This window comes from Oncorhynchus mykiss, chromosome 4 (assembly GCF_013265735.2).
Source record: "Oncorhynchus mykiss isolate Arlee chromosome 4, USDA_OmykA_1.1, whole genome shotgun sequence".
Classification (NCBI taxonomy): Eukaryota; Metazoa; Chordata; class Actinopteri; order Salmoniformes; family Salmonidae; genus Oncorhynchus; species Oncorhynchus mykiss.
The window spans coordinates 12,741,742-12,757,232 of record NC_048568.1 but is presented as its reverse complement, the minus strand read 5'-3'; the positions used below and the strand labels follow the sequence as shown (position 1 = coordinate 12,757,232).

The following is a 15,491-nucleotide window of genomic DNA, read 5'->3' as shown; positions in this document are numbered from 1 at the left end:
GGTCCCGGACAAGCACACCTGATTCTACTTGTCAATTAATCACTAAGCCCTTAACAATTTAAATCAGATGTTTTTGTCTGGGGCTGCAACAAAAAAGTGTGCTGTTGGGGAGTACTTGAGGACTGGAGCTAGGAAACACTGAACTAGAGCACTCTGACTTTATTCCCCTCCACTGCCTCTGTATCTTTCACCCAGATACCCCCACCTTAGTGTCTGTGGACTCTTCCATCCTCTGTGTGTCTATGCTATGGGTGATACCATGGGTATCATAGGGGTTGTCCCATCCTTAACATACTGTACGTCCATCCCAAGTCATCTTCGTCATCACAAACTTCTAATTGGTCTCCACCACCACCACCACCACTGTTACCAAACAGATATCCTGTCGGAGACGGTGAGTAAGTGACTCACTGTCCACCCTTTTTAAAAGTAAGAGTTTGTCTGAGTGTAAAAGCTGATGTTTGCAGGTATGTACAAGTAAAGCTTTGTATCCTCCACTTCATCCCTCCATCTGGTTGGTGTGATGGAGGGATCAGACAGTAATCAGACAGAGCTGTGACAGACTGCTAGCAACATAACAGTTGCGAGTCTTCCTCTTCACCACCACATTCCACATCTCTCTCGCGAGTCTTCTCTACCATCACCCATGTAAATATGTAGACTGGAGCAAGAGAGCCTGGGTCCTATCATATTTGCTTAGCAGCTTCTTAAAAAACCCAGAGATACACTGCAATGTCCTGTCTTTCACGCCTCTCTTTCTTGAGGATATTCTAATTAAACAAAGTTCAAAGCAGTAGGATTATCTGGTGTGGCACTGTGGTGATTTGAATGAGGACCGGTGTGTGTGTGTGTGTCCTATTGTGGCATTGAAAAAGTACTGTCAAGAATCTGCAAGGCCAAAGAGAAGGAGCGAGATAAGGACCCCACTCCTCCTGAATGGCTGGATCAGTGGTGTATGTCCTTGCCTCTGACTGCATCTACACTACAGGACTAAAGAGCTTTCTCAAATTTTCTCAGAATAAAAACATGAATATGCATCCACAGTATCTTGATAAAATGGTGAAGGACTGTTTGTACTGCAAGCTTATGTGGTCTCCCTGAGGCCAATGATAGTGCAGTGTATTTCTTAATGCAAACAAAGTCTTGTATCTCACCTGCAAATGCCCGAGGAACTAATTCGGGATTAGTGCCAAAACTTCCTCTATCAGTGAAACAACTCGCCTCGCCACTGCCTGTGAATGTAGCAGCACATTGTGCTATTTGAAGATAGAGCCATGTCTAACTGGAGGCTGGCATATTTGCATTGAAGCAGAGGTGCTTTAGGACATAACATCACAATATATCAGAGCCTGTGATTTTTTTTGTCATTCAGTTTTGTCAATAGAGGAGAGAATTGGTTTGGAAGTGTCTACGTGCACTAGAATATAATGAGGCTGTTTTTGTAAGTAGGGGTTGAGGTAAGTTTGGAGTTTGATTCTGTGTTGTTCCCCAGATACTCTATTAAAGGTGTAATGTTTCAGAAATTGCGCTGTCATTTCCTGGCTGCAAAAATTCTAATAGTTTGCTTAATTTCAGTTTGTGACAAAACAAGCAGTCGTTGTGTAGAGAAGTATTGTACCATCTAAACTGCTGTGAAATATATTTTCCGCTTTAAATATTTAACCAATAGCTACCAGGACTATCTGCATTGACCCTTTTTGCACAAACTTTTTTGACTCATCACATACTCTTTGTGAATTTGGTCGGGTTGCCAAAAAGTTATATATTGCAGCATTAACCCAACAAAGTTTTGTTTTTAACTGTAAGAAATGCAGTTGAATCTGCAGCTCGGAGTAATCCGGATGCAGCTGTTTGTCTGCTATAAAATGGCTGTCTGACTTGGATTAAAAACCATGTAAAAAGCCAATTCCAGTTGGAGTGAAACTTTGCCATCAATTTACAGCATTCAATATGTATTCTGCTTTGTTTGTTGAATGTTTGCTACTTACTAGTAAATAGTTGTTAACTTAAAAATGTTAAGTAAACTTGTTAAAGAGGGTTTCTTTGCTCTATTTTCCACAGGTATATGATGCTGATAAATGGGAAGAATGAGGTGCACATGATCGACAGAGACAACTCGGTGTTCCACATAGCCAACCTAGAATTCCCTTTTCGGAAAGACCTCCGCGTTCACTTAGCCAACACACTACTTGACGGGGTAAGTCCTTCACTCTGTCTGTGTGTGTGTCCTTAATTCCCCCCCCCCCCAGTGATGGGGTGGCAGGTAGCCTAGTGGTTAGCCTAGTGGTTAGAGCATAACCAAAAGGTTGCTAGATCGAATCCCAGAGCTGACAAGGTAAAAATCTGTCGTTCTGCCCCTGAACAAGGCAGTTTAACCCACTGTTCCTAGGCCATCATTGTAAATAAGAATTTGTTCTTAACTGACTTGCCTAGTTAAATAAAAAAAACTCTCAGAATGGTGATTCATACTGTCTTTATTCTTCCCGCCCGTTGTCCCCTGCCTGACCCCATACCCCTACTCATATCGCCCTGCTGCTCCACCTACACATGACTGACAGCAAAAAGTAGCTGTTGTCAGCCTCCTTCCACACCAGGAGAACCCTGTGGCTTCTATCAACACCTAGGCCTAGAGGAGAACAGTGAGAGCAGTGAGCCTTTCACCCAGTCCGCCACCACATCCACTTTTGCAAGACAGGAGGGGAAACACTGTTCGTAAATCATACCAGAAATACCATGGATTCATCCTCCTTTATCCTGCTCTGTATTGTACTGTACTGCGTAGATGCCTTCCTCCCAGGAGGCTAATTGTTAGTGGCTGTCATGTCTTCACCGTGTAATAACAGGCCAATCCGGGCTACTGGAGTTTTTGTACTAGAGAAGGTGTTCATTCCAAATATAGTGATATTCCCTGTTGGCCCTGGTCAAAGGTAGTGCACTATACAGGGAATAGGGTGCCATTTGGGACTTAGCCAGGTCCCAGCACTCCCCAAGCAGCAGGTGCACAAGACACCAGTCATTATCACCCTCTCTAATCGGAACCGGGGAGAGAAGAGGCTGGATGCCATTATGCGTCATGTCGGTGTACAATGCCTGGTCTTCTGTGCAGCAGCCCAATTATGTGGGGGGCTTGTTAGAGAGGTGAGTTTGCTTAGCCGTCTTCACTTTTCTCTAAGACGGACGTGTCTTTCATGCTCTGAGCAATATTATTCTCAAGCATCTTCTGTAATTCAGTGACTGATTGAGATGGTGGGTTGTCTCTTTGCTTGGGCCTTTTGTGCAGGGAACACATTAGCAGGCTTTTGAAGCAGCTCCACTCTACAGATGTGACAGTCTGTCTAGTCTGTCAAGGCTTCTTGGTGTCCTTTTTGTTATTGTGTTGTTTTTGATGACAGGTGCTAACAGAGTCCATGTCCAGAAAGAACCTGTGGCTGAACCATGACTCAGCTATGCTCAGTTTCATCCATAGATTCTTTATAGAATCTTACTACTTCATAGAATCTTACTACTGCCTCTGCCACAAGGCTTCTCTTGTGTGTTTGGAATTCATGTCATTGTTTTCAGTGAACTTGACCTAAAATGTATTTTCATGTTTGCAGATATATTGCCTGTGGAACTGTTGCTGCATACATTCAATCACAAGCTCTTCTGTGTTAGTGGCTCTGCTGCTAGTCACTTTATCTTATTCATACACCCCCACACACAATACATACCAGTTACTGCCTCAGTGTGCTGCACTGCTGCATGTACAGAGGTCAACTCACAGAGATATAACTATATTCATCCCCCAGAGCAATTCACTCAGTGTTGTCTTTTATTTGTCTGTGTTTGTACACTCACAATGGAGTAAATCTTTTGAGTAAGATCCCTTCAAAGGACAAAAACTGGAGTGAAATTGTACCATATTAGCTGTAAAGCAGTAGTTCCCTTGCTGTTCCTACTACAGGTAATGTGTCAGAATGGTGTTGCGTACTGTATGATGCTTAGCCTACGATATGATACCCATTGGGATATTATTCATATATTCTGTTCTCTCTCTCGTTCGCGCTCTCTCGCACTCTCTCTCTCGCTCATTCTCGCTCTCTTGTTCGTTCTCGCTCTTGTTCGTTCTCGCTCTTGTTCGTTCTCTCGCTCGCTCATTCTCTCGCTCTCGTTCGTTCTCTCTCTCGCTCGCTCATTCTCTTGCTCTCGTTCGTTCTCTCTCGCTCGCTCGCTCATTCGCTCGCTCGTCCGCTCGTTCTCGCTCTCTCGCGTTCATTCTCGCTCTCGCTTGTTCTCGCACTCTATCGCTCGTTCGCTTGTTCTCGCGCTCTCTCACTCGTTCTCGCACTCTCTCGCTCGTTCTCGCGTTCACGCTCATTATCGCTCGCTCGTTATCGTTCTCTCTTGCTTCTCACCAGCTCTGAAGTACCTGATTCTCAACTCCACAATGTTGAATGATGAATGTGTAAATATATTGCTCTCTCTGGTTCTCTCTCTTGTATACACACTGCCGTTCAAAAGTTTGGGGTCACTTAGAAATGTCCTTGTTTATAAAAGAAAAGCATATTTCTTCCATTAAAATAACATCAAATTGATCAGAAATACAGTGTAGACATTGTTAATGTTGGAAATTACTATTTTAGCTGAAAACAGCAGATTTCTTTTATTTTTATGGAATATCTACACAGGTGTACAGAGGCCCATTATCAGCAATCATCACTCCTGTGTTCCAATGGCATGTTGTGTTAGCTAATCCACGTTTATCATTTTAAAAGGCTCACAAAGTCCTCAACTGGCAGACACCTAGTTGCATAACGTGGCTGTGAAACCCAGTCATGTGTCAGTTGGGCTTTTCACCAGCACTGAAGTACTTGATTCTCAACTCCACAATGTTGAATGATGAATGTGTAAATCTATTTCTGCTGCCGTTTCCCATTCCTCTCCCTGGTACTCATCTCTGATGTGTGCCGCAGTCTGCCGTACGTACCCCACAGGAGACACAGCCAGCCCCTTTTTTAAGAGTGCTCAGTTTACCCCCCATCGTTGGATGGGTACTTTCCAGCGTGCTCAGCTCCTCTCGCTCCCTGTCTGATTGGACCACACATTTAGAATTCTTTCTCTTAGAATGTGTCTCCCGTACACTGTTTTAGCATTATGCCCCACCATCTCTCTTTCTCGGCCTCTGTCTCTGAGTCTTTCTCTCTCTCGGTTTATGTCTTTCCTCATTACCCCCTCTGTCTCTTGTTTCCACAGGAGATGATTATCGACAAGGTAAACGGCCAGCCCGTCCCTCGCTACCTGATCTATGACATCATCAAATTCAACGTGAGTAGTGCCATGCCCGTTCAACAGAGATCTTGTTGCCCATGAAATTCCCCTACATCCCTGAAGAGGTGCCAGACCTATCAGGTTGCAGTCAGTACGCCCAGGGTCAGTCAGTCCCCCATAACCACCAGGCCCATTAGCAGCCACTCTGCCCCCTGTTTTGACCTCGCTCTGGACCCTTCTCTAGTCCACAGTGTCAGTCCCTGGTGATCCTGGTTAAGGACAGAATATACATAGAACATCAGACCAGGGCTGGGCATGAGAGAGAAGCCCTGAGATGAAAACTGTCTGTCGAGTATTTCGCTATCACCATTGTCAGTCCTGCCTGCATGGTGGCAGACAGCAACCTGTCTGTATGTCAGACTGATTAGTTCTGCCCGAGAGGGGAGAGCAGGAGAGCAGCTCAGACTGCCCCCCCCCCCCCCCCCAAGACCTCTCGGCTCGCTGGTCAGCCAGCAGAGCTCAGTAAACTGTGATCATGAAGATTCTTTACACTATCACAAGTACTACGGTCTGAGGACTGAGCAGCCATTCTGAAATTGCTAAACAAGTTTGCAAAACCATTTTGTATATATCTCCCTCACAGCAGTTTGAGTGGCCTCTGACCGCAAGCCTGTTTTATGTTTTGGTGGGCCTGTGACTTTCTGAATGCTTAACTGCATCCGCAAACTACATATTTGTTTTTTCTCTCTCGCAAGTTCCGTTGTATGCACCAACTTCTGAATACACCCAGCTAAGGATCATTGAGCTTGATTTTCTTCTAAACTGAAACTAATTATCAGTTTACCGCTAATTAGTTGCGGGGGGGGGGCGATAATTGCCACAGATCAATTTTCTGAGAATATTTGGTATAGAAGTGTAAGACTTCATCCTAAATGGGATCCTGTACCCTACAAAGTGCACTACTTTTGACCCGTGCCCTATGGGTGGTGCAATATATAGGGTAATATTCAGAACGCACCTTGATTATGTATTCTCTGGCTTCATCCTCAGAACTCATTTTCACTGAGCTGTGAGATTGCTGCTGTTTTTTTCTCATGAGAAATGTCCTGTATGCTATTTTAAGAGCCTGAGTAAAACAAGGTGGTGGCAGATAGTGTTCCTACAACAGAAGGTTGGTGGCACATTAATTGGGCAGGACGGGCTTGTGGTAATGGATGGAGCGAAATTGTTGGAATGGTATCAAATTCATCAATCGCATGGTTTGCATGTGTTTGATGCCATTACATTTGCTCCGTTCCAGCCATTATTGTGAGCCGTCCTTCACTCAGCAGCCTCCACTGGTTCCTACTGATGTCTAATGAACTTATAGCTAGTGCTGATGCCTAGGGCTGGACAACATTGCATATATTTTACACACACACACACACACACACACACACTACCGTTCAAACGTTTGGGGTCACTTAGAAATGTCCTTGTTTTTGCAAGAAAAGCAAATATTGTACATATATTGTAATTATAGAACACTTGTGGATTTATATTAAGAAGCAAAGTGGAAAGTAACATTGTTGTCGTCAACATGTTGATTCTGCTGCATTGACCATGCAGACTGAAGCGGGAACCATCGCCAAATGATCTTGTGGTCGAGCAACACCAACTGCACTCCTTGAATGACAGGGTGGGTTTGGTGAGGGAGGGAGGGAGACAACTGAACTATCGGCGTAAACTATAAAAACAAAGTGGTGTATCACATTTAACAAACCAAACATTGAAATACTGTTTTATAGAAGGTAAAGTAAAAACCCAAACTGGTCCGCGCGTCAATACCGGTGCAGTTGAAGTCGGAAGTTTACATACACCGTAGCCAAATGCATTTACACTCAGATTTTCACAGTTCCTGACATTTAATCCTAGTAAAAATTCCCTGTCTTAGGTCAGTTAGGATCACCACTTTATTTTAAGAATGTGAAATGGCAGAATAATTGTGATTTATTTCAGCTTTAATTTCTTTCATCACATTCCCAGTGGGTCAGAAGTTTACATACACTCAATTAGTATTTGGTAGCATTGCCTTTAAATGGTTTAACTTGGGTCAAACGTTTCAGGTAGCCTTCCACAAGCTTCCCACAATAAGTTGTGTGAATTTTGGCCCATTCCTCCTGACAGAGCTGGTGTAGCTGAGTCAGGTTTGTAGGCTTTCTCAGTTTTTCCCACAAATTTTCAATATGAATGAGGTCAGGGCTTTGTGATGGCCACTCCTATACCTTGACTTTGTTGTTCTTCGGCCATTTTGCCACAACTTTGGAAGCATGCTTGGGGTCGTTGTCCATTTGGAAGACCCATTTGCGACCAAGCTTTAACTTCCTGAATGATGTCTTGAGATGTTGCTTCAATATATCCACATAATTATCCTTCCTCATGATGCCATCTATTTTGTGAAGTGCACCAGTCCCTCCTGCAGCAAAGCACCCCCACAACATGATGCTGCCACCCCCATGTTTCACGGTTAGGATGGTGTTCTTCAGCTTGCAAGCCTCCCCCCTTTTCCTCCAAACATAACGATGGTCATTATGGCCATACAGTTAGAAATATTCTCCAAAGGGTGTGCAGTTGCAAACCTTAGTCTGGCTTTATTATGGAGGTTTTGGAGTAGTGGCTTCTTCCTTGCCGAGCGGCCTTTCATGTTATGTCGAAATAGGACTTGTTTTACTGTTGATATAGATACTTTTGTACCTGTTTCCTCTAGCATCTTCACAATGTCCTTTTGCTGTTGTTCTGGGATTGATTTGCACTTTTCACACCAAAGTACGTTCATCTCTAGGAGACAGAATGCATCTCCTTCCTGTGCAGAATGACGGCTGCGTGGTCCCATGGTGTTTGTACTTGCTTACTATTGTTTGTAGAGCTGAACGTGGTACCTTCAGGCATTTGGAATTTGTTCTCAAGGATGATCCAGAATTGTGGAGGCCTACAATGTTTTTTCTGAGGTCTTGGCTGATTTCTTTTGATTTTCCCATGATATCAAGCAAAGAGGCACTGAGTTTGAAGGTAGGTCTTGAAATACATCCACAGGTCCACCTCCAATGGACTCAAATTATGTAAATTAGCCTATCAGAAGCTTCTAAAGCCATGACATCATTTTTTGGAATTTTCCAAGCTGTTTAAAGGCAACTGTGCATGTAAACCTCTGACCCACTAGAATTGTGATACAGTGAATTATATGTGAAATAATCTGTCTGTAAACAATTGTTGGAAAAATTACTTGTCATTGCCAAAACTATAGTTTGTTAACCAGAAATTTGTGGAGTGGTTAAAAAACAAGTTTTAGTGATTCCAACCTAAGTGTATGTAAACCTCCGACTTCTACTGTATAAATTAAAATACAGTATAACGCCAAGCCTTAATGATACCTATTGCCTATCTTCATCTTCATATACCTATCTTCATATACCAGATGAGCTTAGAGATGAATGATCCGGCAAGAATCAGGCACAGAGGTTAGCAGCACTGCGTGTGTCCCGGAGCCGTCACTAAGTGCTGCAGTATTGATCCCCAGTACCCAGCCCATTATTGGCCTCCTCCATTATCCTAGTCAAGCCGCCCAGACCTGGCTCCACACTGAGAGGACCACCTAGTGTCCTGCCTGCCTGCTGCCCTGTGGGGGAGTTACAATCAATCACCAGTCGCTACTCACTTGTCTGCTTTGCTGCCGGAGTCATTACTCCTTGTTGGTAAGCTCTTTGTTGTAAAAGAGAATGTGTTCTCAATGTCTTATCTAACCTGATTTAAATAAAGGGGAAAATATAAGTAAAAAGACAAGTGATTCTATTCATTCTATTTCTATGGATGTTTCCCTTTGACCTTATGTTGTGGCTATAGATCGAGGTTACACAGATTTGGTTGAAGGGTTTGTGCAGTAGGGTTGAGTCGATTTGGTTACATTTACAATTTTTTATTTCTATGGATTGATTTATAGCTCGTGCTTCATTACTCCATTACGGTTCATAACGTCAATAGTCATTCTACACAATGCCACAATGCCGATCCATTGTGTATGACTGGTTGCCTCTTGAAAAATGTAATTTCTTGACCCAAACCACCACCCGGAGTCAAGGAAAGAATGTTTCTATTTTATGTTGTTGCCACGGGTTTTTAAATACGATTTTCTTTTTTTTTCCTGGAAAGGTCCTGTCTGTCAACCCCAGAGTTAAACCCCGCCACTCACTGTCAGCCACCAACTGGGGAGGAATCCAAGAGCTGTGTCATGATAAAGACGAAATGTCACAGTAGACTCTCCATATTTAATATTTTTCATTTCCTGACAGCGCATCACTGTTTATGCTTAATTGATTTTCTAATGGAAGACATTAAATTGAAGTTAAAAAGCCAATGGCCAAGTGACTTATGCAGTTAACATTATGCACAGATGAGGTCAGGTGTGCCATTAGGTGTAATAGAATAAAAAAATAATGTTCTCATTGTACACTGCGTGTGAACGCTGAGTGATACCGTTGAAATTAGCCCGGTAGTCCTTATTGCTGTGTCGTGCCTGCTGAGATAACTGTTCTGCATGCGTGTTAAGCCTTGCCATACCTCCTGTCACCCAGAGGCTTCTGTGCGTGTGTCTGGGTCTGTCTGTTCGTGCGTTTGTGTGCTCCCCTGCAGTCACCTTGGAGCGTTAGAGCCTTACTTCCAGACTGGCTCTGCTCTGCTGCACACCAGCCTAGGGCCACACTGCTATGGTCTAAGTTTTGACCATGGGGATTTCCAATGCAGGGAGTGTGGTCTTTGTTGTGATGTCACTGATCACTGCAGTCTCCCCATAGTTTGTCAATACTACAAGACATTGGTCTGAGTGGACTGTGCAATTGCGGAGGCAGTGGGGATGGCACAGTCCATCAGTCTGACATTTGCTACTGAAATTGTATATGGTTATATTATAAGAACAATGGTGCAACAAAAATACAAATATTATTTTATAAGAAAGGCGCTTTCTCCCACGTTGGATAGTGTTCACTGTCCGCAGTTCTGAAACATATCAGTGCACTGTTGTATTGGCACCTTTTCTTAGATGTGTTGCTTTGTTGATTTATACATAATAGCAAAGTTAACCAGCATATTGGTGTTGAGAACAATGCGGCGGAGGCAGCAGCGGAGTTAGGAGACTAGAAAACAGCCATTGCCTTAATTGTCTAAGAAAAGTGAGGAGAGAGGAAACCCCAACTTAATTAGGTCTAATCTAGTGATGCACCGATATGACATTTTTGGCCGATACCGATATTCGATATTTTCCTTGCCAAAAGAAAAACCCTATAACTGATATTTATAATTTTAACGTTCTCCTAAGCATTCTAGTACAGTTAAATAGTTAACACACACACATGGACACAGTGGTCTAAGGCACTGCATCTGAGTGTTAGAGGCATCACTACAGTCCCTGGTTCGAATCCAGGCTGTATCACATCCGACCGTGATTGGGAGTCCCATAGTGCGGTGCACAATTGGCCCAGCATCGTCCGGGCCGTCATTGTAAATAAGAATTTGTTCTTTAACTGACTTGCCTAGTTAAATAAAGGTGACCCACGCACCACATTGACCAAAAAGTTATTTTGTTGGCATTTACGTATGTCCCCATTACCAGTAAAACATAATCAAAACCTATTTATTTCTGTTACTTGCTTTGCTGTTTTGTTGTTAATTTGTTCAGTCGTTTCATTCTCAACCAGGATTTCTATGGAACGCCGTTTGGGTCTTTGCGTGTCAAAAAAGATACACGTCAAATAACACGTCATAATCTGTTTCAGTAGCTATAGTTAGCTAGCTAACTATATAGCTCGGTGTCGTCTAAAATAACCTTCATTTATAAGACCGTTCTTATTTGATTAATGGTGGGCGGACCCATCTATGTGAAGCTAGCCACAATAAGGATTAGCCACAATAGTGGACTTTGAGGTTAGCTGTCAAAACAAAAGTATGGCATAATTATTCTATTTGTATTCATTTGCATTACTGTCAATTACACTTATTTTGAAGGATAACCGCAAATACCATTATTGTGCCTAATCCTTATTGTGGCTAGCTTTTCACAACACATAATCCGGTGCGGTCGAGCCTCACTAGCCAGATGAAGTTAGCTGGCTGCTTATAACGTTAGCTTTGCGCAACGGGTTAAGTTGCTGACTAGCTATTTATTTTCATGAACTGAAGTTCAATTTCAATGGGCGAACAACAAGTGGCAACCTAGCTAATACTTACTCACAAGGATTCCAAAATAATTGCTAAGAATAATGAAAATGACTGCAGGTTCTACTGATCATTGTTTTCAGGCTGTTTGTATTGGTGCTAGCTAGGGACCAAGCTAAAGTTAGCTACCCCAGAAGTTGCGGTCGAACAAATGATGCTTTATTACCAACGCGGTATTGTAAATATAATTTGTGGCTGGTGTTTGCTTGTTTGCAGACTTTTTTGTACAGCTTTGACAGTGCTACTGTATCTTTTCTGACAAGCAAAGACCCAAATGGCGTTCCATAGTATGAATGTCATGAAGCTAACCGTAGTGACGCTATTACTGTGTAACTCCGGTAGGGCTGAAAAATAGCGCACTTGGTGGTGTGTACCGGTGCTCGACCAGTCGGCGAAAGCCAACATCACCCACGACCGAGAGAAATTGATTGTCAAGGGCAATGAATTCCATTATCTTGGCTTTAATGGATTTCACCTTTTGGGTTGTCTCGCTGAAATTTTCTTCATCTTTCAAATGACTTGCTCGACTTGTTGACTGCTCGATCCACACAGCAGATATTGTGTGGGCTAGTTTAGGAATGCTGTGTTGCACTTATAATGCAACATTTTACGTAGCGTCCATTGCGTCATGTACCCGTTAAACTAAACATCGGCCGATACCGATGTTGGCATTTTTAGCAAATATCTGCCGATTTCCGATATGTTAACCGATATATCGTGCATCCCTAGTCTAATCAATAGTCTAACTTTTAAATGTGCCTGGTTTCATAAATGATCATATCTACAGAAATAAGACAGATCCTGTTTGAGTGTTTTAATAGCCTACTGATTCCATGAGCAACACAAGCCTCATGCAACCACATGTCGGATAAATGGTTTCCTGAATTTGGCTGTTTTTAATCTTTGCTCTGCTGTAACAAAGGCTTTATACTTTTTGTTGTTGTTGTTAGACCAGCCTCTCTGGTATTTATAATGTATTTAGTTTTGTTTACACTGTTCCAAATTGTCAGAAATAATATTTATAATAATGATAACTCTCCTTTTTCCTTGATCTCCTTATTGTTATTATTATTCTGATATGTAATACTCGACCATTGAATAATTTGCGTAAACAGTATGCCTAAAACGTTCTATTTCGGAAATTGCATTCACGAATAAATGCGACTGTTTTTGTGGTCTTTGCTGTAATAAAGGCTTTACAAAAATGTTTTTGACACTCTCTGCTACGCTTTATCATTTATTTAGTGTTCACATTGTTCCAAACGGTCAGAAAAATTGTGTTGTAATTTTACAACACCTGTTTGGCACACATAATATGCTCGCATCGCTTGCTCCTGACCTTTTTCTTGAGCTCCAGAATTTTTCACTAGTCAAATTTGTTCCACACATCTGATGTCCCCTTTTACCTCCTGCGCAACCAGTAAACATTCCCCCGTCTCAGGGTTATTTGTCACGTCCTCTGCATCCATTTTGCTCTCACGTGTTACGGTGTTCATAGTTTGTTATTACCAATTTACTGATGTGATTATGATATTGGTCACATGCATACATGTGTCACCTAAAGAGAGCAAGTGTTGAGGGAATAGGGATCGTTTTTCCTAAACAAATGAGGGATTTTGGTAACAACTTTTTAGTCAGAAATGGCTGTAGTTGTGTTGCAGCTTCAGCAACAGACAGCGCAATATACACTGATGTTCTGTGGTGGTTGCTGCAGGAGGACAGAGCGACAATGGGTTCTAGTCACACAGTCACTCGCTGTTTTATTTTTACACAAAGCAGGAAGTCTGAGCCAGGCCCAGCACAATCAAATCAATTGTGGTCAGACTCCCTCTTGTCATTTGTGGGTTAATTATTTAATCAAACAATTTGCTTAAAGCATCAGACAAGCTCAGTGCATATAGTTGAGATTTGATTAAAACGCATAGGATGTGTTTATATATGGAAAAATATGTCTTAAAATTTTGATTGGTCGAAAGAACAGATGACTCTGTCAACCAAGATTTGTTTTTGTCGGGACAGCCCTAGTGAATACACAGCTGTAACTGTCCCTACTCCCCAGCGTTCATTGGAAATCTAAAATGCTTTTACGACGTAGATGCCTTTCTCTGACTGTTTTATAATTCTTCCTGCTTTTTTAAAGTGCTTCAGAGCCCACAACAACTGTAAAACACTGGTGAGGTCCCATGGGGAACCTAATCATTACGCTGCTAGTGACAACAGGTCACGACTCACACCATTTTAATGTGTTTCATCCCAGATTAGCCAAGAGAGTAGCAAAGTTCGAGTCTGTTGTTGTTGCTGCTTCTCTGAATTTTCACTAATTACTGTATTCCCACCCCTCATTTTTGTTTGTTTTGAAGCCATCTTAATTTGTGGTGGTGCACTTCCCTGGTGCATGTTATAGATTTTATGTCCGTGTATGTATAGATTCCTTCCAAGTCCCTCGGTTGAATTGCTCGCTAAGAGCTCGTCTATAATGCACTTGATTGTGGCTTGTCTTGTTCTCAACAGGCTTTTCCTTTTCCACACACAAAGAATATTTCCTTCATTGTATCCAGTCCTATCTAATGAATTCAGTGTACTGAGGCTATATGATACATTCTTTTGTGGGATTAATTAATTAATTAGTTTTTATTTATTAATTAATTTGTTTGTTTTTTATGGGACAGGTCCCAAGACTCTAGTTATAATTTTTTTTTAAATTATAAATTTTTTGTTTTCCAATACAAAAAGACAGAGATATGAACATTTACTGTAGTGTTGAATAGAATCACACATTTGGAGGCCCAAACAGAACTTAACTCGTATACAGTACCAGTCAAAAGTTTAGACATTTCTACTCTTTTCTACATTGTACAATAATAGTGAAGACCTCAAAACTATGAAATAATACATGGAATCATGTACTATCCAAAAATAAATGATAATATGATAATAATCAAAATATATTAATATTTGAGATTCTTCAAAGTAGCCATCCTTTGCCTTGACATCTTTGCACACTCTTGGACTTCACCTGGAATGCTTTTCCAACAGTTTTGAAGGAGTTCCCACATGCTGAACACTTGTTTGGCTGCTTTTCCCCCACTCTGCGGTCCAACTCATCCCAAACCGTTTCAATTGGGATGAGGTCGGGTGATTGTGGAGGCCAGGTCATCTAATGCAGCACTCCATCACTCTCCTTCTTGGTCAAATAGCCCTTACATAGCCTGGAGGTGTGTTTTGGGTCATTTTCCTTTTGAAAAACAAATGGTAGTCCCACTAAGCGCAAACTAGATGGGATGGCGTTTCGCTGCAGAATACTGTGGTAGCCGTGCTGGTTAAGTGTGCCTTGAATTCTAAATAAATCAAGACCGTGTCACCAGCATAGTACCATCACACCTCCTCTTCCATGCTTCAAGGTGGGAACCACACATGCAGAGGTCATCCGTTCACTACTCTGCGTCTCACAAAGACACGGCAGTTGGAACCAAAACTCTAAAATTTGGACTCATCAAACCAAAGGACAGATTTCCACTGGTCTAATGTCCATTGCTCGTGTTTCTTGGCCCAAGCAAGGTTCTTCTTCTTATTGGTGTCCATTTAGTAGTGTTTTCTTTGCAGCAATTCGACCATGAAGGCCTGATTCACGAAGTCTCCTCTGAACTGTTGATGTGTCTGTTAATTGAACTCTGAAGCATTTATTTGGGCTGCAATCTGAGGTGCAGTTAATTGCTGATTTCTGAGGCTGGTAACTCAAATGAACTTATCCTCTGCAGAAGAGGTTACTTTGGGTCTTCCTTTCCTGTGGCGGTCCTCATGAGAGCCAGTTTCATCATAGCACTTGATGGTTTTTGTGACTGCACTTGAAGACACTTTCAAAGTTGTTGAAATTTTCCGTATTGACTGACCTTCATGTCTTTAAAGTAATGATGGACTGTCGTTTCTCTTTGCTTTGTCACAACACAACTGATTGACTCAAACACATTAAGAAGGAAAGAAATTCCGCAAATTAACTTTTT

The 15,491-nt window shown here is 42.1% G+C and overlaps 1 protein-coding gene across 2 annotated transcripts in view; it reads left to right on the top strand.

Moving 5' to 3' along the window:
• rngtt (RNA guanylyltransferase and 5'-phosphatase) overlaps positions 1-15,491 on the top strand; it is a 145,413-nt gene that overhangs the window by 34,516 nt on the left and 95,406 nt on the right. For both annotated transcript variants that reach the window (XM_036975656.1, XM_021600224.2), the window contains exons 10-11: positions 2,062-2,197; positions 5,233-5,304. In XM_036975656.1, the coding sequence (XP_036831551.1) occupies positions 2,062-2,197; positions 5,233-5,304 (208 nt within the window). The remainder of the gene's footprint in view (positions 1-2,061; positions 2,198-5,232; positions 5,305-15,491) is intronic.